The sequence below is a fragment of the Gekko japonicus genome, unplaced genomic scaffold (genome assembly GCF_001447785.1).
Source record: "Gekko japonicus isolate JY-2015 unplaced genomic scaffold, Gekko_japonicus_V1.1 scaffold6, whole genome shotgun sequence".
NCBI classification, from domain to species: Eukaryota; Metazoa; Chordata; class Lepidosauria; order Squamata; family Gekkonidae; genus Gekko; species Gekko japonicus.
Genome location: NW_015166417.1, coordinates 868178 through 890154, shown reverse-complemented (window position 1 = coordinate 890154; position 21977 = coordinate 868178). Strand labels below are relative to the sequence as shown.

Genomic DNA, 21977 nt, shown 5'->3' with positions numbered 1-21977 from the left:
AGGAAGACACAACAAGAGCCTCGCCGCTGCATTCTGCACCAGCGGCAACTTCTGGATTTGGGACAAGGGCAGCCCCATGTAGAGAGCATTGCAGTAGTCCAATTGCGAGGTGACCTTTGCATGGATCACTGTTTCGAGATCACTGCATTCAAGGAAGGGAACCAACTGCTTAATCAGCTATAGATGGTAAAAGGCAGACTCCGCAGTGGCTGCTACCTGGGCCTCCATCATTAAGAAGGCATCCAGGAGCACTCCCAGATTCCTAACCTCTGGTGCTGGCACCAATGGCGTCCCATTGAAGGTCAGGAGAGGGATCCCTAACTTTGACTCACTTCGACCCAAGCACAGGACCTCCGTCTTCATTGGATTCAATTTCAGTCAACTCAGTCTGAGCCAACCAGTCATGGCAGAGTGGCTGCCGAGAGTTGGCTTTGCCAGTCTTTGACAAGATCATCCAGTGAGCCGCCAGGGTGCATCAGATCCCACAGGGCCATTTGAAACCACATAGGGTCCACTTGGCTCTGCGGATGAGCTAAAATACGCCCAAACAGGGTCGGGGTGGCACATTCACATGGGCTTTCAGAGCATGGTGTTCCAACCATGGAATGGCCGTGGCAGTAATTCAGTCCACTGTAACCCCTGCTGTGAAGATCATATTGAGCATGTGCCCTACTCTGTCAGTGGGAACTGTAACATATTGGGAGAGTCCTAGTGCCGCCATGGATGACACCAGATCCATTGCCTGCATGGAGGTCGCCTCATCGGCATGGACATTGACGTTTCCCAGGACTAACAGTCCATGGTGCTCCAGTGCCCAGCCTGATATGGCCTCCAGCAGGGATGGCAGGCTATTTGCTAGTGCGTTGGGCAGACGGTACACCAGCCAGACAGCCAAACTCTCCCTGGCTTCCCATATAAAGCTGGCACACTCTATGCCCATGATCTTCAGTGGCACAAGCACTCTGAAGGTGTAACCTACCCGAATGAACAGAGCCACTCCCTCCTGCCCCTTAGTCTGGGATTATGTTAATATTTCCACTACTTAAACCCACTGTTATCTACTGACAGCAGTGGGCGAGGAGGACCAGAATTGAATCTTAAAACTATGCTTTTCCCTGGACTGCAGGTTGCCTCTCTAAAGCACTGCCAGGCAGCAGATAAAGACACGTCCCACTCAAAAGGTTATCAGCAGTGTCAGGACTAATGCCAACGTAGGATTTAACTTGCAATGGTGTTTTATATGCTGGACCCCTTTCCTGTGCATTAATTGCAATGGCTGGCTATCAAACAGCATGACTTGCAATGGTGTTTTATATGCTGGACCTCTTTCCTGTGCATTAATTGCAATGGCTGGATTGAGACAAACATTACCTCATGTCTTTGTCACTGATGACTTCAATAACAGGACAGGCAACTTTCTTTCTGTTTAAATAGATTCTGTCCAGTAGTGGCTCCAGCCACCCTACATTACATTCCACATGCGAATCTAAGAATGTCAGTACATCACCTGAAGAAGAAAACACCAATGAATTATTTCTGTTAGGGCAATAGAAACTGCTCTGAGAGTCTTTCCTGGATGGCCTCTTGTGAGGGAGGCAACTGAAAGAGAATGATAGTATTAGAAGAATTCTACTGGTGTGATATGGTGGTGAAGATTGATATAATATAAAATCCATTCTTCACCATGAATCCTTCAGTGATTTTTTTTCTCAAGTCATTCTTTCCCAGCCTTATTAAATCACTGGATTGTTTTGTAACTAATTCAAGTTGCTAAGTTTTATTCATTTACTATGATCAAAGATCAGCTGGCACCGATCTCAAAGCACAAGCTAAACATGGATAAAAACATAAAAAATGCATAACCTCAATAATCGCTGATTTCACTAACACACAGTAGTTAATAAAAAGATTGGAATATTGACCAAGCTGAAGTGTAGAATTTGGTCACCAAAGGGTGGTTTCATTAAGGCAATCTGCAAGAATAGATGTATAGAATTTGACAGATCTGCCTGGAAGCTTGGATAAAATTGAAGTGATTTATAAAGAACAAATATCCTTATAATTTGAACAACTGAGTAACACATTAAATGCCATCAAGTTGCAACTGATAACACTTCATGAGGTTTTTAGGCAATTATAATTGTGATTTTACTGTTTATTGGGTTTTATGCTGGGCTTGTGCCCCCTGTAAGGCGCCCTTGAGCCCGCTTGCGGGGAGGGCGGGGTTAAAATGTCTTAAATAAATAAATAAAATAAATAAGAGATGAGCAGAGATGGTTTGCCATTGTCCTTTTCCGCATAGCAACCCTGGAGTTCCTTGGTGGTCTAAGTACTAACCATGGCCAACCCTGCTTAGCTTCCACGCTCTGACAAGCTCGGGCTAAATACTGATCAGATTTATACATGCTTTCCAACTAATTTTTAGAGCACTAAAAACAAACCGTTTTGTATTTTACTATGCTTTTATATGGTACTGGATCCAGGTCTACTGATGGAAGAGGCAGGAAGGGTAATTTTACTCCCTTCCTCCTCCTTACTGCAGCCTCCCTGTTCACATGGCTATTATGCCAAACATGACCCCAGGAATCAACATTCCTGGTGGTTGAAGGGACTACCAGGAAGGGGGGTGGGAATGGAGAACATCTGTGATCATCAGCACTTTCTGCTAACAGATGGCTGGATCTAACCACAACCCAATCCACATTAGCATTTATGGAATGCAATTTTCCCTCTCCTCCCTCCTGTATCAGCCCAATATGCCCCATAAAATCCATTTCCTTTGTGTTTTATGAAGTATTTCTGTTTAAAGAGGACCTGGTAGTCCCCCCCTCCCCAGTAACAAGATGGGGGGTGCATGTGGGGGTGATGGGAAATTGTGTCCTTGTGCTCACAAAAACACTAGAGTGGAGCCAAGAAGCCAAGCCATAATCTTTGGAGAGACAGTTCAGACTGTGAAATAATATCATCCGTCCACTGTATCATCTCTCATTAGCCAGTATCACCCATGTGACTGATCCAGGAAGTGCCCTCACTTTCTGTTGACTCAGTCTCTCCCCATGATGTCATTGCATAGCCAAATCTGATTAGCTTTCCTAGCTTTATGACATCAAACCCCTGTGACTAATTGAAGAAGATAAAAGGGAGCAGTAACCAGAAGAAAAGGTGCTGATGCTGCGGCAGTAGGTGAGATAATACCACTGAAATAAAAACGGGTGAATATTTTCATAAACAAAAGACTTTTCTGGAAAAAAATCCATCCCTCCCTCTCCTTCACTAATTACTCAAAACAGTAGAAAAGTTCAGTCTGTATATCTGTAGGGGAAACTCTTTTCTCTTTGTTTTATTTCTACATTTGGTCTGTTTTTAAATAGTGTAGAAATTATATACAGTCCTGTGAACATTAAGTGTACCTACATCCCACTGAACTTAATATAACTTAAATATGGTTAATTCCATTTATTTTAACAAAACATTAGTTGATGAATATTTTTTTACAAATTCCTGGGGATTTGAGGGGTGGAGCCTGGAGAGGGTGGGGTTTGCAGAGGGGTGGGACCTCAGACAGGTAGAATGCCATAGACTCCACCCTCCAAACCAGCCATTTTGTCCTGGGTAACAATTGCTGCCAATCTCCAGGTGAGGGCTACAGATTACTCACAATTACAACTGCTCTTCAGGTAGCAGAGATCAGTTCCTCTGGAGAAAACAGTGGACTCTGTCATTATACCCTGCTGAGGTCACCACAGCAAATTGACACTGTTTGCCCAAAGCCAGAGCACTGCCCCAGAGCCTCTTTCTAGATCCCGTTGTATTGCTTTCACAACGGGCTTTACTGCTAGTCTTATATAATAAACAGTGAAGAGCAAATAAATATCCAACCGCCATCTGAAAACAAAAGACAACGGTATGTACCTTTAGCAATCTCTGCTCCAGCCAGCCTTGCTCGTATTAAACCATGCCTTTCTTTGAGATGAAGGACACGAACCTTGGGAAACTTCGACATGTATTGGTCTAACTTATCCTTGAGGTAAGCTAGATCGACAAAAAAAAGAAACAGATAAAGGGACCATAAGGATTTACTTCTCAAACTCTTACTGTGCAATCCTAAACAGACTTTATGGAAAGTGCTGTCAAGTTGCAGTTGACTTATGGTGATGCCGTAAGGTTTTCAAGGCAAGAGACAAACAAACCTGCCTCTGCATAGCAACTCTGGGCTTCTTTCGTGGGTTACCATCCAAATACAAACCAGGGCCAACCCTGCCTAGTTTCCAAGATCTGACGAGACTTGAGTAGCCTGGTCCATCCATTTCAGAAGAAGAAGAGATTGGATTTATACCCCACCCTTCACTACCCAAAGGTGTCTCAGAGCGGCTTACAAACTCCTTTCCCTTCCCCTCCCCACAACAGACATCCTGTGAGGTAGGTGGGGCTGAGAGAATTCTGACAGAGACTGCTCTTTTTCAAGAACAGCTGTGCCAGAATTATGGCTTGCTCAAGGTCATCCAGCCAGGTGCAAGTGGAGGAGTGGGGAATCAAACCCGGTTCTCCCAGATTAGAGTCCACGCACACTTAACCACTACATCAAACTGGCTCTCAGGGTTAAACAGACTTATACCTTTCTAAATTATGGGCTTATACAAGGGCATAACTAGATTGCTGGAGGTTGCCTCCTGGTGGTTATGGCAGAGACAGCCCTTCCCAGACCCAAGCTGTGTACCCACATCCAAGGTGAGCCTCTGTGGCACTGCTAGCATCATTTAGGGTAAACTTGGATTGCAACAGGTAGTGTACAGTACCTGCTACTTGGGGCAGCAAGAAATCGTGCCTCCCTCATCACTGTAGCTTTGAAACAATTTGGGACATCATGGCTGTTTCTAAATAAAATTCAGGTTTCCAGTAAATCCATTCATGGATTCCCCCCATTTTATCAGTTCTGTAAACTCCACTGTGAGTGGTAGCGTCTGTGAATTTGACTGGAAAACCTCTAGCCCATAGTGAAATGTAGTTGCATATATTTCTTCTCTCTACAGGAAAGTCCATCTGATGAAACCAGGATGGAGCACAGCATTCTCTGATCTGTATCCTTGTGTCAAAATATACTTTTTCAATATAGTCAGGTGTTAAGAGTACATCTACTGTCTCCTATGCAGAGGTAATCTCTATCTCTGTTTAAAAAATAGGCTATGTAGAAATGCAATGAAACAAAATCAGCTTGAAATTTTGGGAAAGTTAAAGGCAAATGAATTGGTCAAGAAGTCACACTAACCACATGTAGAGCTGTCTACCTTTTGTGCTGAAGTCGTCCACCAAAATGATTTCTTTAATATACTGAGGAGGAGATCGGTTGAGGACGCTGTGAACGGAACGCAGGAGAGTGGACCACACTTCATCTACAAAACACATGATGATGCTGGTTGTGGGGAGGTCATTGTGTACGAGAAGATCTGAACATCTGCAGAGAGCATTTACACAGATGGCATTTAAAATACATACAGAAGACTGGATGCCTGTCACTTCTGCAACATGCAACAAATGTTAGTGATTATGTAGTCAATAGGGAGCAGTAGAGAGAATCAAAGAGAAATTTCAAACAAAACAGTATCAATGTTAGCAACAATAAAATGCCAGTGATTAAAACCATAATAAAGAACAGTGTCATTTGGGCAATCCGTCTCTGTGGACTGGCTTCAACTTGTAACCAATTAAGTAATAATGTGGGCAGTCGTAGTCAAACTGTGATCTGATTCTTGACAAACAATGAAAGACAGGCTTTAAGGCTCCATTTTCCATTTGCAGGGAAAACCCCCTACCCATGTTATAATATAGGCTTCCATTAAAATCCACAGATTTTAAGAACCTTGCAATGCAATCCTAACCAGAGCTACACCCACGGTTGCCAATGGATTTAGAAGATTGTGCCGACCTGGATGGCCCAGGCTAGCTTGATCTAGTCAGGTCTCAGAAGCTAAGCAGGGTTGGCGCTGGTTAGTACTTAGATGGGAGACAACCAGGGAAGTCCAGCATTGCTATGCAGAAGAAGGTAAAGGCAAAGTACCTCTGTATGTCTCTTGCCTGGTGTTAGATCGTACTAACAAAGGACTCCGTTGCTATGCAGAAGAAGGTAAAGCCAAAGTACCTCTGTATGTCTCTTGCCTGGAAAATCCCCTGGGATTGCCATAAATTGGTTGCGACCTGATGGCACTTTTCAGCACCAACTCTGTTTAGGAGAGTGCTTGTGTGTGTACATTGCTGTCAAGTTACAGCTGATTCATGGTGATCCCATAGGGTTTTCAAGGTTGGTAAGGAGCAGAGGTGGTTTGCCATTGCTTTCCTCTGCAAAGTCTTCCTTGGTGGTCTCCTATCAGGCCAATGGGAGTCTTTCCCTCCTAGGGAATGGTATCGTTCTGATTGGTCGCTGTTACGAAGCGACCAATAGGAAGTTCGCTCAGAGGAGCCCTGGTCTGGCTTGAAGCTTAACATTGAATGTAAATGGGCCGATTCAAGTGAGGATTCCGATACATTACACCTGGAAAATCCCCTGGGGTTGCCATAAGTTGGTTGCGACTTGATGGCACTTTTCAGCACCAACTCTGTTTAGGAGTGTGCTCATGTGCATACATTGCTGTCAAGTTGCAGCTGATTCATGGTGATCCCATAGGGTTTTCAAGGTTGGTAAGGAGCAGAGGTGGTTTGCCATTGCTTTCCTCTGCAAAGTCTTCCTTGGTGGTCTCCTATCCAACTACCAACCCTGCTTAGCTGCCAAGATCTGACAAGGTTAGGCTATACTATACCTTTCCACATCCCAATTTAGAATTGCACTGTAAAAAGCCCAGAAGACAACATACAACTGGCCCAGAGAGACCCCTTTACAAGAGCATAATTAACAGGGGGTCAGAGATTTCCATAAATTACCCTCTCACAGTTCAAACCTCCATTTTGCCACTGCACTGTCCTTGTGGGTCCAATGACTCTCAGGATCAAAAGTTTCAGGGAGCTCAGAGTACTAAAGGGGGAACCAAGTGTTGAAACATGGCAAAATTATATTGTGGAGTCCCCTTTAAACAGAAGTACGTCATGAAGCACAGAGACTTCTTGCATGAATGGCTGTTTCTTGCTACCTGCTGTGGTGCTCCTATGACTAGCCAATGATTTCTTTAAAAAAGAAATCCAAACTATGGCACTTACAGCTGCTGCCAGTTTTTGCATTTAAAGACAGTTTCTCAGAACAAACTGGGTGGCCAGCACAGTCCTGAAACACCAAGGCCCACAAATGATTTTTCCAGAGGAATAACATTTAACAGGGCTTGGCAACTGGAGTATGTTATAATGAACTGGAACTCCAGAGAACTGAAAAACACTATAGAACAGGGGTCCTGTGGATTCATGCTAGATGGAAACCAGGTGCAGAGGGAATTTCAGTGGTGTGATTTAAATGGGAGTAATTACTCATTCCTAAGTAGAAAAGGCATTCAATAGCTACATAAGAGGAGGGCTTTCTTGACAGAGACTACCTTGCCCTGGAATGTGGGGGAGATAATCACGGCTGCTCTCCGCCTGCAATGTTCATCTCTGATGTCAAATCTAAATTGCACTTGCTCTGTAACTTGAATCCATAGAGGCACTGCAAAAACCACATTTTAAACCATGGATTGCAAGACCAGAGCAAGGCTGTTAATGATAGGACATTTTGGAGGTCATGAATTCATAGGGTCACCATAAATCAGAAGCGACTTGACAGCAGTTGACTGCACAACCATGAAGGAACTGCAATTCTTCCTTCTGGCACTGAGAAAAACTATTTGGGTAGAGGGGAATGAACTGTTGTCATATTTGGTTACAGCATCTGCCAAGGACTGGGAGGAGCCCAGGTCCTATGACCCCCGGCCGCAGGGGTTTGGCTACTGCATAAATTACTTTGTTCTGGAGCCATCCTTCCTGAGCTAAGACAAAAATGTGTGAGCTAAAGGCTAAAAAAACTGTGAGCTAGCTCACACTAACTCAGCTTAGAGGGAACACTGACCCAGATTCAAATCCCTCCCCCGCCATAAATCTCATTGCGTGATCATTGGCAAGTCGCTCTCTCTAAGCCTAATCTACCTCATAGTGTTGTTGTGATGGTAAAATGGAGGAGCGGACAACCATGTATGCTGCCCTGACCTCCTCGGAGGAAAAGGAAGGTAAAAGCATAACAAACAGGTAACAGTCACTGGGCAGCATGCTGTACTTGAACAGGGGAAACCAAAGTTCAACTCCCCAGTTAGCTCACTGTGTAGCTATGCACTATTTCCCATAGTAAACCACCTTTTGTTCTGGCACAGCTGTCCTTTAAAAATAGCAGTTTCTGTCAGAGCTCCCTCAGCCCCACCCACCTCACAGGGTGTCTGTTGTGGGGAGGGGAAGGGAAAGGAGTTTGTAAGCCACTCTGAGACTCCCTTGGGTAGTGAAGGGTGGGGTATAAATCCAATCTCCTCCTCTGCTTCTTACAGTGTTGTTGTGAAGAAAAAGGATACCTTCCTAAAGTTCTCAAAGCAGAGCATGCCATAAAGAATAATAATTTTCCACAGTGGCACCTCGCCTTCAGGACACCCTCCTTCCTGAGACTTCCCTGGTGCTAGGATTGCCAGCTTGGGGTTGGGAAATTCCTGGAGGTTTCAGGGTAACTGTTGGGAAGGGTGGAGTTTGGGAGGGGAGAGATTTCAGCAGGGTATAATGCTATAGCCTCTGCCCTCCAACGCTGCCATTTCCTCCAGGGGAACTGATCTCTGTCACCTAGAGATCTATTGCAATTCCAGGAGATCTGCAGGCCCCACCTGGAGCTTGGCAACCCAACCTGTTATGTACTATACTGTCTTTGAGATGCCTGCTCAAAATGTATCTTTCTACCCAGGGTTTTAATTATGGTTTTTATCTTTCCAGCTGTCTTCAATTATCTGCTTCTGTCCTGAGGTCCGATTTGTGGATAGTTTTATGCTGTTCATGCCCCTGGACTTGTTTTAATGGTGTATTGTTTTTTTACTGATAATTTGGGATGTATTTTTAAGCCTTTGTGAGCAGCACTCTAAAGATGTGGTATAGAAATCTCAGAAATGGATAAATAATGCAAAACGTCCCTCAGAGATTTAACATTGCAAAAAGAAAAAGAAAAGAAGAAGTCATCAGGAGGATGTCTCAGTTTAGGTAGTTCAGACACTCAGCTGTGAGTCATATAATATGTAGGAGGCTTAAAACCCATCCACAAGGGTTGCCCCATAAATCTCTAATCACGTGTAATCATCTTCCAGTATGACAGAATGGACTTCGGATAAATTTTTTTTTTAGAACTGGGGTATGTGTTCGCCTGAGCCCTTTCCAAAGTTTGGCTGCGATCACACGCTCCTTTAGATCCGACACAGGTGCAAATGCGGACAGAACAAAAGGGTGCAATCAGACAGCAACATCTGGCACAACTAGCATATTAAAAATATAGTGTATCCAAACAATTATTTCAAACAGAATACCCACCCACATGCAAAAACAAAACTGAAACTTTTTAATTTTTTTCTGACAATCGCATTTCCTAAAGGAAGAAATGCATCTTGTTCTTGCATTGGAGGGTTCAGTTTGTAACCTAGGACTTGTTTGTCCTCAGTGCACAGAAATTAGATCAATCTGATACCATATATATATATAATAGAAATGATTTGGAAAATATTTGAACACCTTGTCTTAAAATATTTTATTCATCATGTTAAAATAAAACGTTCCATAATCTTTTTTTTTTCTTTTTTCAATTTTTCCAATTTTCCGGAAAAAAATAAAAAGGCTTCAGGAAAAAAACGGGGGGGAAACGTTTTCTCCCCGAATTTTTCCGGTTTTTTTCCGGGCCTTCACATCTCTAGTTGCCCATAAATCTCTAATCACGTGTAATCACCTTCCAGTATGACAGAATGGACTTGGGAGAAAAACGTTTTTAAAACTGGGGTATGTGTGTGCCTGAGCCCTTTCCAAAGTTTGGCTGCGATCACACGCGCCTTTAGATCCGACAGAGGTGTGAATGCGGACAGAATGAAAGGGTGCAATCAGGCAGCAACATCTGGGAAGCGTCCCGCAGTCACTGACAACCTGTGCTGCTCCGCCACAGAAGCGGAGTTAAAAGACACCAGCGGAAGTCCAGTTCTGATGGGTCACAGATGGACTTTCCTGTCTGATTGCGCAGGCATGCTCTCAGTGCCATTGGGATGGTCTGATCATTCCATCCCGGCTTGGTGCCGTTTCCTCCCCCCTTTGCAGTATGCGCGTCATCGCATACTCCATAGGGGGCCCTCAGTGCAGAGGTGCGATTCCTCGTTTATGCGCATGGGAAACAAACGGCAAAAAAAACCCCGATTCACCCACAGTTGTGTCTGGTTACACAGTGACAGGCTGTGCCCGCAGCTACAAAGGGATGTGTGATCTCACAACTGGGTGTCAAATTCCTCCGGAGGAGATAGCCTCGCTTCCCTTCCGCTTCAACTAGCGTGTGTGACCACAGCCTTTGTGTCCTTTCAAGGACCCAGTGATGTCTCTGGACTGGAGCACGATGTGGCCCTGAGGGCTCTCTACTCCCTTCCTTTTCCTCAAAACCTGCCTGGTAGCTGAACTGGCAATGGGGAGGCCTTAGGCCAACAAAAGTGTCTTGTATACAGGGAGCAACAGAAGTCGGTTTGATGGTGTAACATCATTTCTTGGGAAAACCCAGAAGTCTTGTCTGTTCTTTCTTGGAATTGCCAAAAACTCTATAGTTTTAACAGCGATTCATAGAGAGGCATGACACTACTTTGGGTGTTTTTCCCCCTGGAAGTGGCATCACACTGACGCCAATGACTGCCCCCCATGACACTACTTTGGGGGGGTTTCATGGAAGTGACATCACACTGTCACCAACAACTCTCCCCCCTGTCATGACCCCAGTCTCTTACTGGTTGCTAGGCTGGGCAACATAGGTTTCCACGGTGCTAGGTGTTTCAGTAGGGAGTACAGGCAGGAGTGTCCTGAGAACTACATTCCCTTCAGTTCCTTGAATGTAGGATGTTCTAAAGCAACATCAAGGGCCTAATGTGGTTTGGGATCAATTTATATTGGGCAAAAGACCAGGGTGTGTGTGTGGGGGGGGAATGAACCTTTACAAATTTCAGTGCCATTGTTCTTGTTTTCAGTAACAAAACAGCGGGGCAATTAAACTTCATTAGGATGCCATTTCATCATTTTCTGGAAACTGGTTTGGGTTTGAGAAACAGATATGTGTAATGATGATTCTAAATGGATTTCAAGTGCACTGTAGTGGAAAATCTGGAAGTTCTCAAATTTTCTAACAGTTTTATGCACTGTTGGTTATATATTTTATACTGTTCTCATTTGTAGTGTTTTTCATTGCGTAAACTGCCTTGAATCTCAGAGAAACAAGCAGACTATAAATGAAGTCAGTAAGTAAATAATAAATCTGTTTTGAATAAGTTATTCAAGAACTAGGAATAAAATGCAAAAAGGAAAACAAACATGATAATCTGGCAGCAGGAATAACTGACTAAAATAGCTGTTGGGTATCCACAATTTTTCCTTAGCTGTGATAAGATGATTTTTCTTTTTGAAATCACCATTCAAGAGAGTATGCATGGAACACTGTGGCCACGGTTGGTGACAGCCAACAAGAAAATCAATACTTTCAACAGGGCCTTTAAAAAGGGAAAAGGGAAAAAAAGAAAGGGAGATGTTTTGATGATGGCTGATATAAATGTGTTTTTTCTGCTTTAAGAAGAGCCTGATGTATCAGACCAAGGGTCTCTCTAATTGTTGTGAAGATAAACTGGGACTTTGGGGGAGGAGGAGCATGTCTGAGCTTCGGGGTGGGGGGCTAAAACCCCTCTGCCTTATTTCTGTAATTTCTTTTCCATGCTCTTTGTTCAGAGTTACAGAATGGTGAAATGTTCTTTGTTTTGCTCTTCATTTTACTCAACTGTGCAAATTCACACCTTGAAGAAATTGTTTTTCTTACAAATGCAAAACAAGCAGTGACTAGGGTAGTTTTTAAGAGATTACAAGAGATTGTTACAGATAGCATTATTTAGAGGCACCAATGAAAGGAATCAAACTGGTGCACCACAAGGTCTCTCACAATTATGGTTGCCAACTCTGGCTTTGGAAATTCCTTAAGGTGGAACTAGAGAACAATGACACATAATGTCACAACAATATCAATTTGATCCATTTTCACATGTTAAATTAACATTATGGGTCAATCCAGACCAAAACATTGGGAAGAAATCTTTTTTTATGGAAGGCATGGCCTAATGGGGGATTTTTATGTTAGACCAATTGACAGACTAAGATGATGAGTTTTTGTCATTTTCTCAGATGAGATCTCAATATGATTCATCAACTTCTGCTGAAGGGCAACATTTACAATTGCAACATCTGTTCATATTTAAATATAGCCCTATGGCATTAGGTACCTCAAAGTCCCCTTTGCTCTTGGAAACTCTAATTGAATCTATGCAGAAAATGAAACCTAGAGTATTTGTTAATAAATATTTGATGCTGATTAATGAATATCATACTCAGAGTCTCAGGAATGAATGGAATAAGAAGTTAGATTGCCCTATTTTGCCAAAGCAATGGGATATGGCCTTAAATTTTATACCTGCTATCTCTATGGATCTTAAGTTGTGACTTATTCACCAAAAAATTATGCTTAGGATATACTGGAGACCACAGTGACTCTAGCAAAGGATTAAGTAAAGTGCCTAACTGTTGACGTTGTAATTTACAGGATGCATCCTTTAAATATTTGCTTAGGGTGTGTCCAGTCATTCGGCTTATCTGGAAGTTACTACTCATACACATTTTGTATTAGTATGTTCATAGGATAATTATGTACTTTTAAGCCACTGTCTAACCAATGCTCAAAGAAAATGGACCCTCTATGACCTTACTACAGCGAAAAGACTCATATTACAATACTGGAGAGATAAATACCTGCTTCGGGTAAAACAATGGATTGAGAACCTTAGAACTTTACCAATATCTGAATGCATCGCATATAGACAACAATTGCATATGAAATTATTTTGGGGTATTTGGAAACCTCTTACAGAAACTTGTGTGTAGATTTGCCACTACTATTATATTTTTGTCTCTACATATTCCTTTTTTCTTTTCTATTCTATTTTATTTTACTTAGTTGCTGGATTTTGAGGTTTCCCCTGCTTATTCTTTTTATTTCTTTTTTTTGAAATTTTAAAAAGGATTTGGGGTAGAGCTGGGGATGGAGGAGTTTGGGGAGGGGCCTCAGTGGACTATAATGCCATAGACTCCATCCTCCAAAGTGGCTATTTTGTCCAGGGGAAGTGATCACTATTATTTGGAGATCAGTTGTAATTCTGGGAGATCTCCAGGCCCCACCTGGACATCGGCAACCCTACTTGCAATGCTTCAGAGGATGTTCTACTGCACCCAGGGACCAGGCACAGGATCTTGGCATGCAACTTTCACTTTGCACACACTGCAGTTGCTTGGGGCAACTTGGTGGTTTTGTTGTTACTGTCCTACAAAGAGAGGATTATGCCGCAGAATGCGCACGTGTTACTTTGAGAGAGCTTGCAAAGAAAGTGATGGCTAGAAGAGAAGGAGTTTGGACCAGGGAAAATAAATTCTTTTCATTTGGGTTTGAGGCAGCTAAAAGTCGTTGAGCATTTACTCATGAGTAGCAGCAGCACATCAGCGATTCCACTGTGTGAAACAGAAGCAGAAAAGGAGGATTATTTTGAAAGCTTGTAGACCTAAAAAAGTAACAGAAAACTGAAACAACAGTCACACATCCCTAGAGATACAGTTCACTTGTCCTGAAATAACTTATGTATAAATGAAGGATACAGTTTCAGAGGTGACCCCATCAATTGCTTTCCTCTCTCCAGAACTGAATTACGTAAACTCACTCTGTATCAGAGAACAGCATATCCTTTTATAATGACAAGATTCTAATTTCAAGGAGAACTGCATATTATATTTTATTTGTATGTACTTTCTATTTTTATATGGATCAGAGACACTTAAAAATGCAGCTTACAAAGCTGTTCCTTCCTGTCATGTGTAATAAAAGCCTCTGAATACTGAATGGTCACTGAATTATTGTAAAGCTTTGACTATACTCCACTAAGCCCATCAAGAAGGAATGGCAGAATATTCTTAGACTTAAGGAAGTGGTAATATTTTTTGGCCTGATGTGATGAATTTGTTGCTTCATTCGATAGCATGGCAGTAAAAATACCCAGCAGAACCAAAGAGCCGGGTCATGTCTGAGTCTTCGTTGCTTGAACAAAAGGCTGAAGGAAAAACAATTTCTCAACTTCTGTCTGCAATTAAATGATGGATTTGATGCTTGCCTCAAAAGGACCTTCACTCCCTAATACCTTCAACTGGATATTGAGAACATCTTACCAAAGAGCTCCTTGCACAGTCCTCATCATCTTTCACCTTGCAGAACTGCTGGCACTATAGCTGAGAAGGAGATGCAGACTGAAACCTGGGAAGTTCACCTTCTCTGGTGAAAACATAAAAATGTAAGAAGAACCCTGCTGGATCAGATCAGTGGTCCACCTAGTCCAGTGTCCTGTCTCACACACTGGCCACTATTGAAGGCCAACATCAGGGTATAGAGGCCAAGGCCTTCCCTCAAAGTTGCCTTCTGGCACTGGTATGCAGAGGTTTACTGCCTCTGAATGTGGAAACAGATTTTTTTTTTTAACCTTTGGGACGAGTCTGTCCATGAATTCACAATGACTGCATCAAAAATGTTCTCTTGTGGTCAGTGTAAAAGCTGAAAATCTCTTTTTCACAAAGGGCAATACATGGCCAGTCCCAGGCCAGTTTCACGTACAAAATATTTGGTAAGAATAATACTTGGAAGTGTGGCCATGTTAGCCACCTGCAGTTGAAATAACAAAAGATTCTTATGGCTCCTTAAAGACAAACACATTTATAAAGACCAACACATTTATTATGGCATAAGATAAAGCTGCATCTCCAAAACTAGGCTCTGTCTCATGTTAGCTTTTAATAGGTTTGCCAGCTCCAAGCAGAGAAATACCTGGAGATCTTCGGGGTGGAGCCTGAGGAGGGTGAGGTTTGGGGAGGGGAGGAACTTCAATGGGGTATAACGCCATAGATTCCAAAGTGGCCATTCTCTGCAGGTGAACTGATCTCTGTTCACCTGGAGATCAGTCATAATAGCAAATCTCTAGCCACCACCTGGAGGTTGGCAACCTTTGTTTTAATGTACTACAAGACTCTTTAGATGTTGACTATAACCACACAACGAACACATCTGTATGGTTATTTAGTAGATGGACAGGTGCGATAGTTGCTTTTACGAAATCTGAGTGCGTCACAAATACAAATAAATACCTGTCCATCAGTAGCCTGTGGTCTTGGCTAAGAATGGGCACGAACTCACTCACGAACTGAAGTTCATGATGAAGTTTGGCCAGTTTGTGGTTTGCAAAGTCAAGTTCATGGTAGATCAACTGGCACAAACTTTCAACAAACTTTCAAGCTGTTCATGGGGGTTCGTGCCAGTTGATGAGCGGAGACATTTCCAGACAGTCCCCACACAATCAAAATGTTTACATAATTTCAAAGCGACAACTGGGAGGGCATGTAGAGGAGAATGCAGGAGAAGTCCCCTGCAACACTGATGTCTATAGCTTGCACGGGATCAGTTCTATACACTCCTGAACCTCCTAAATCTGTGCCTGTCAAAATAACAGCTGATAGGCGGTCATTTTGACAGGTACAAGTTCAGGAGTGTATAGAACAGATCCTGTGCAAACTAGAGGCACTAAACTTGTTGGGGTCTCCGGCTGGCTCTCCTCTACCTGCCTTCCAAGTTTGGTGAGCATTAGATTTATGGGGTCTGAGTTACGGCCCCCCCCAAAGAAGGTGCCCTCAAGAAAGCACTTTCCAGAGGGCACAATCTTTGGGGGGCCATAACTTGGATCCGTAAATCCAATCCTCACCAAACCTGGAGAGCATGTAGAGGAGAGTCAGCTGGAGACCCTCTGTGAGTTTGGTGTCTCTAGCATGTAGGGTGGCATTCTACTGCCTCTCAAACCTCACAAACGACTGGTTCATGAAGCAGCTAAAAGTTCATGACACTCAGTGATTTGTGAATGGGGCATGCCACAAACCACGAACCGAACCACATTTTTCCAGTTTGTGCCCATCCGTAATCTTGGCTTTTTAAATGTCTCTTCTTTCTGTCTCTACTTGAGAACTTGCCAAGTCATTACTGCCCCCTCTTTCTCCTGCATTATGGGAAGAGCCGCTAATCTCCTGTTCTCCATTCTTCTGTATGGGTCTGAAGTGATTATGGTTGTGCCCTGCTCTTTCCTCTCCCAACTGTAGTTTAAAAAACCAAAAAGCAATATAGAGCCCAATCCTATGCAAAATCAGATGATCTTAAACTCATTCATTTCATTGGCCTTAGATGTGCTAACACTGCATTAGATTATGAGATTAAGAATTCTTTGTACTAAGTACCATCCATTCAGGGTGCTAGTTCTTATATTTAAGGCCCTAAGTGGCTTCAGACCATGCTACTTATAGGATCACCTGTTCCTGTACTGTTCAACCCACCAGTTAAGATCTGTTTTACAAGCCCTGTTCTCTGTTCCTCTACCTACACACAGGGTTGCAAACATCCAGAAAGGTCCTGGAAATCTCCCAGATTTACAACTGACTGACTCCCAGACGTACAACAAACTGACTACAGAGATCAGTTCCCCTGGATAAAATGGCCGCTTTGGAGAGTGAATGGGATTTTACACTGCTTAGGGTCCTTCCCTCCCCAGGCTCCACCCCCAAATCTCCAGGAATTTCCCAACCCAGAGTGGGCAACTCTACCTACACAGCTGAAGCAAGGGGCTAGTGACAGGGCTTTTCCAGTGGTAGCCCCTGATCTCTGAAATGCCCTCACCCTTAAGGCTCACTTTACTCTCTTTTAGATGACAGGCCAAAATGTTTCCTTTTACCATGGGTTTAATGCAGTAGTTTTTAATTGTTTTATAGTCTACTTCTAGTCTGAGGACAGTTACATTGATATTTTCAAGGCTGTTCAAAGTTTCTGCTTAAACGGATATATATGTTGTTGTTTTTATGATTTTATAGTCTTGTTTTTGCTTGTGAGACCCTTTGTCAAACTTTTATATAAACCTTAAAGTCCCAGACTCTTTAGTTTTTCCTCATAAGGAGGTGCTCCAAACTCTTAACCATTCTGACTGCCCTCTTCTACAACTTTTCTAATTTTGCGGTATCTTCTAAGAGATGTGGAAACCAGAATTGTACACAGTATTCCAAATAAGGCCACACCATAAATCTCTTCAGGGACAAAACAATATTGGCCATTTTATTTTCATTGCCTTTCCTAATAACCCCCAGCACGGTGTTGTTTATTTTCATAGATGCCACATACTGAATCAACATTTGCACTGAGCTATCCACTACAACCCCAAGATCTTCTTTTTCACACAGTAGCTGTCCATTCTGACCCCCCAGTATACATTTAAAGTTAGGATTTTTGTTTCCATGTGCATCACTTTTGTACTTACCTAAACCAAGCTACATTTGGCATGCTGTTTCCCATTCATCTAATTTAGGGAGACACTCCTGGAGTTCTTTATCATCCATCTTGGCTTTCAGAATCCTGAATAATTTATCATCTGCAAACTTGGTCACTACACCGCTCACCCCCAATTCCAGATGATTTAGGAACAAAGGAAACAGCACCATTCCCAATACCAATCCGTGTAGAACTCCACTGCTTATTTCCCCATAGCACCATTCCCGTGTAGAACTCCACTGCTTATTTCCCCCCATTTATTTACTTTATTTATAGTCCACCTTTCTCAGTGAGACTCAAGGCAAATTACATGGTTCAGGTCAATGCAATCATTACGACGAAATGTATTATTTCTATTTATTACTCTCTGCATCCTGTCCTTTAACCAATTTTAACCTATAAAAGGATCCATCATTTCACCCCACGGCTACTCAGCTTGTTCAGAAGTCTTTTGGAAGTCCAGGTTCAAAATGTATGTTTTCCATGTAGTTAACCAGTCCTTACTAGTGTTAACTTTGGCTGTGAGAAAGTACCAGGCTGACAAACGACTAAAGGATTTGGGTAGACTGTAAAAACAAAGACCAGAAAAGACTCTGAGCTGTAAAACCCATGAGTACCACTAAGAAACCAAATGTACTTTTGAAGATTTGGGGTGCAACACACTTCCTATTGCAGTCCATTAATGTGATTCAGGGTTGCACCCTGGTCTTTCCTGGCTCCCTCTCCCACTACAGCACACTGATCTCCACGAAATGCTGCTCCAAGGGATAGGGGACCGACACCCCACCCCCTCTGAACAGCATGGAGGGGTCTGCAGTGGGAAGGCAGAATCAGTGGATAATGCCAGCATAGTCTGGCTCCAACCCGTGGTGGTTGGTTTAAATTTGTCCAGCCCTCAAATAGCTGCAAGTCACTTGTATGAGACAGCTATTCTGCACAAAACTACCCTAGTTAACGATGGTGTCAAGTATCTGGCCTGAATCGATCTATCCATCCATCTATCCATTCATGGTTGCAGTCACACGCGCAACATAACGCGCGGGGGAAGCGAGGCTATTTACCCCGGAAGGAAATTGACCTGCAGTTGCGCGATCACACAGTCCTTTGAAGCTGCGGGCACAGCCCGCCACTGCGTGATCAGACACAATCGCGGGTGAGTTGGGTTTTTTGTTGCCATTTGTTTTCAATTACCTTAAAAGGAGGATCAATTAATCGCATCTCCACACTGAGGGCTTCCTACGGCAGTATGCGATGATGCACATACAGAGAAGGGGGAAAAAACAACGGCACAGAGTCCAGCTGGCTTGATCAGACCATCCCGACGCCATGAGAGCGCGCTGGAGCGATCACACCGGGAAGAGCACATCTGTGGCCCATAGCAACCCGTTTGCTACTGGACTTTCCCCAGTGTCTTTTTACTCCACTTCTGCGGCGGAGCAAAACAGGTTGCCGATGGGTGCAGGATGCTGGGCAGATTTTTGCGTCTGATCGTGCCCCTTAAATCTACCCAGCGGCATTCATTCTTGTGGAGCGGCTAAATGTGCGTGTAATCACACCCCATCTCTAGTACTGCTCTTACAGCTATCACCTTGACCAGAAAATAAAATTATAAAAGCCTTATTTAATATTATCTGCCTGATATTTAATTATTGCCCCTATAAATTTTACCACAGAAAGAGTAATGGAATCCTTTATATCCGATGGTTGCCACGTCACCTGAGCTCTCATATTAGGCAATTTCATATTTTTAAGCAGAGGGAACTCTGGTCTGAATCAATGTTTCCCAAGTTTGAGTTTTACATGCGGGGAGGGCAGGTTATAAATATAATAAATAAATAAATAAAATAAGGTAAATCAAGCTCCCAGAACAGCATTTTTCTTAAAATGCAGAGCTTTTAAGACTCCTGAGCAAGACTCTCAAAAGAAGAGTGAGTGTAAAGTACAAAAGCAGGATAATGTTTTTTTTTAAATTGTGTTTGTCACTGCAATGGCCAGGCAAACTTTTTCAAGATGTACCCCACAGTGAGAAACACTTTCAGACTTGAAAATGCACTTAAATGTCTTTAACAGTAAAGCAAAAACTGGTTTGCTGTCTGCTGATGTGGACTAAAGTGAAGGACTCTACATCCGTTCCTGGATGTTTGTATTCTATAAGTGGCCAATCCCAGTTGGTACACACCAACACCCTTCTGCGATCAATTGCCAGATTGTGTTTTTGATTTCAAGGGGGCTGAAAAGGAAGGTTGTACGGACAGGAATTTTGCTTCTGGATTTTATGATCAAAGTAAAGAGGAATTCCCTGTTCTCCAGTTAAGGCTACAGAAACAGTGTTCCTTTCAGACTGTTCAGCATATCATTCAAAGCTGTTTCCTTTTCAGTAGTAACATAGGCTATCAGATCTGATGGGCAATTTTCCAAGTTCCCTGTGTATTCAGACATCTGCAGTAATACACCAATAGCTGGCCAGGGTAGGATGCAGAACTAGCTAGCTCTGGTTTAAAAAAGAGTGCATTAAGAAATTCTGTGTAACTAAGGGGTCATTGGGTTAATTTGACCAAGCCTCAGTTCCCCTCAACTTTAAAATGATAATAACAGTGATGTCTCACTAGAGGACTGTGAATGCAAATGTACAGTAAGTCTGATAAATAATTATTGGGAGTGGAAAATGCTGCCAAGTCATGGCCAGATTATGGCAACCCCTCATGGGGTTTTCAAGGCATAAGATGACCAGAAATGGTTTGTTATTGTCTGTCTCTGTGTTGAGACCTCCTCAGTGGTCTCCCTTCCAAGTGCTAACTAGGGCTGACCCTGCTTAGCTTCCAAGATCTGGTGAGATTGGGCCAGACTGGGCCATCCAGATCAGGGCTAATAATTATTGTGATTAATAAAGATAGTTAAGCATTGTTCTTTCTCATTTGAAAGCAGAATTTTAGACCACAAATGATGGCAATAGTTGAGAGTATCATTAGCAAGCCTTTATTTATGCAGTTTTAAAAAAAATAACATTAAGCAGGGCTATTTTGGGGCAGGAACGCACAGGAACGGAGTTCCAGCTGGCTCCCAAGTTGGCCACGCCCAGCAGGAACTCATTTGCATAATAGGCCGCACCCAACAGCAGAAACTCATTAGGATTGGCTACATTAGGGGTGTGTGGCCTAACATGCAAAGGAGTTCCTGCTACAAAAAAGGCCCTGGGTTTTGACAACAAACAAGGTAAACAGAATAAGAAGGGAAAGGTGGGTGTGGCTGGATGACCACACTTCTGGTAACATGGGGGTGTGGCTTAATATGCTAATGTGCTGTGCTGTCAGGGGTGTGGCCTAATAGGCTAATGAGTTCCTGCTGTTGGGTGTGGCCTATTATGCTAATGAGTTCCTGCTGGGCTTTTTCTACAAAAAGAGCCCTGAGTCATTAACTATTTCTGTATCATAAATAACGATTTGGTATACTAGGTGTTTTTAAAAGGCGAATATTAAGCTTAATAGAGTATTATAAGTAGGCCAATGAATATGCATTATAGTGGGATTAAAGTAGAAACTGCAGTTCTGGAAACACACATTTGACCTTTTGAAATAACAGGGTTTCCTGCATGCAGGAGGAAAAGTAAACAAGTACGATCCAGTGTATGAAAGGTGTGCAGGCCCATTCTTATGCCTCTCCTTAAAATTAATGGGAAATTTTTTTTTGGTAAATGTTAACATTTTCATTGCTCCTCAAGATTACTGACACCTACCTCCATGCAAAAGTATTCATTTGATCAATAAACAATTCCAATGAGCTCCAAAACTTATGCTCTGAGATGCAAGAAGAGATCTTACCCAGAGGGTCTTGTGTCCTCAACGGCTCGGTCCACCGGGATTAAGTCACTGAGATAGACGTTGAAATTCCCTTCATTCCATCTCCTCTTTGATTCCTCTTGCTTTTCCCTCGGGACCACCGCAGGGCGCCCAAACTGCCCCACCGCTCTGGGGTCCCTTGGGGCAATAGTCCTATCAATGGTTAACACTTTGTGCATTTGAGGACTTACTACTAAAGGGATCAAGCTGTCGTTTTGATTGATTTTCTGTAATTGGTCCTTGTCCGCCAAATTGACCTTGTGAACTTTCCCCAGCGCTGTGGCTCCGACCAGAACTGTTTTGCTAGAAGTGGCCACTTTGGTGACGTTGCTCTCCTTCAGAGGCATTTTACTTTTGCTGTCCATCACTGGCACATTGTTTCCTATCAGTCTGTTTGTAACGTTCCCTTCGGCATCTGCTTGGAGCTTCTGCTTTGCGGGAGTCTGTGCCCCATCCTTGCTGATAAAGACCACTTGGTCTTCCAAAGAAGGAACTTCCTTTTTTGCATCATC

At 43.0% G+C, this 21977-nt stretch overlaps 1 protein-coding gene across 1 annotated transcript in view; it reads right to left on the bottom strand.

The window, feature by feature from the left end:
* GALNT5 (polypeptide N-acetylgalactosaminyltransferase 5) overlaps window positions 1-21977 on the bottom strand; it is a 53340-nt gene that overhangs the window by 30782 nt on the left and 581 nt on the right. Inside the window, exons 2-5 of the mRNA XM_015411529.1 lie at window positions 21448-21962; window positions 5286-5452; window positions 3913-4032; window positions 1372-1507 (exon numbers count right to left, since the gene is read on the bottom strand). Of these exons, the coding sequence (XP_015267015.1) occupies window positions 1372-1507; window positions 3913-4032; window positions 5286-5452; window positions 21448-21962 (938 nt within the window). The remainder of the gene's footprint in view (window positions 1-1371; window positions 1508-3912; window positions 4033-5285; window positions 5453-21447; window positions 21963-21977) is intronic.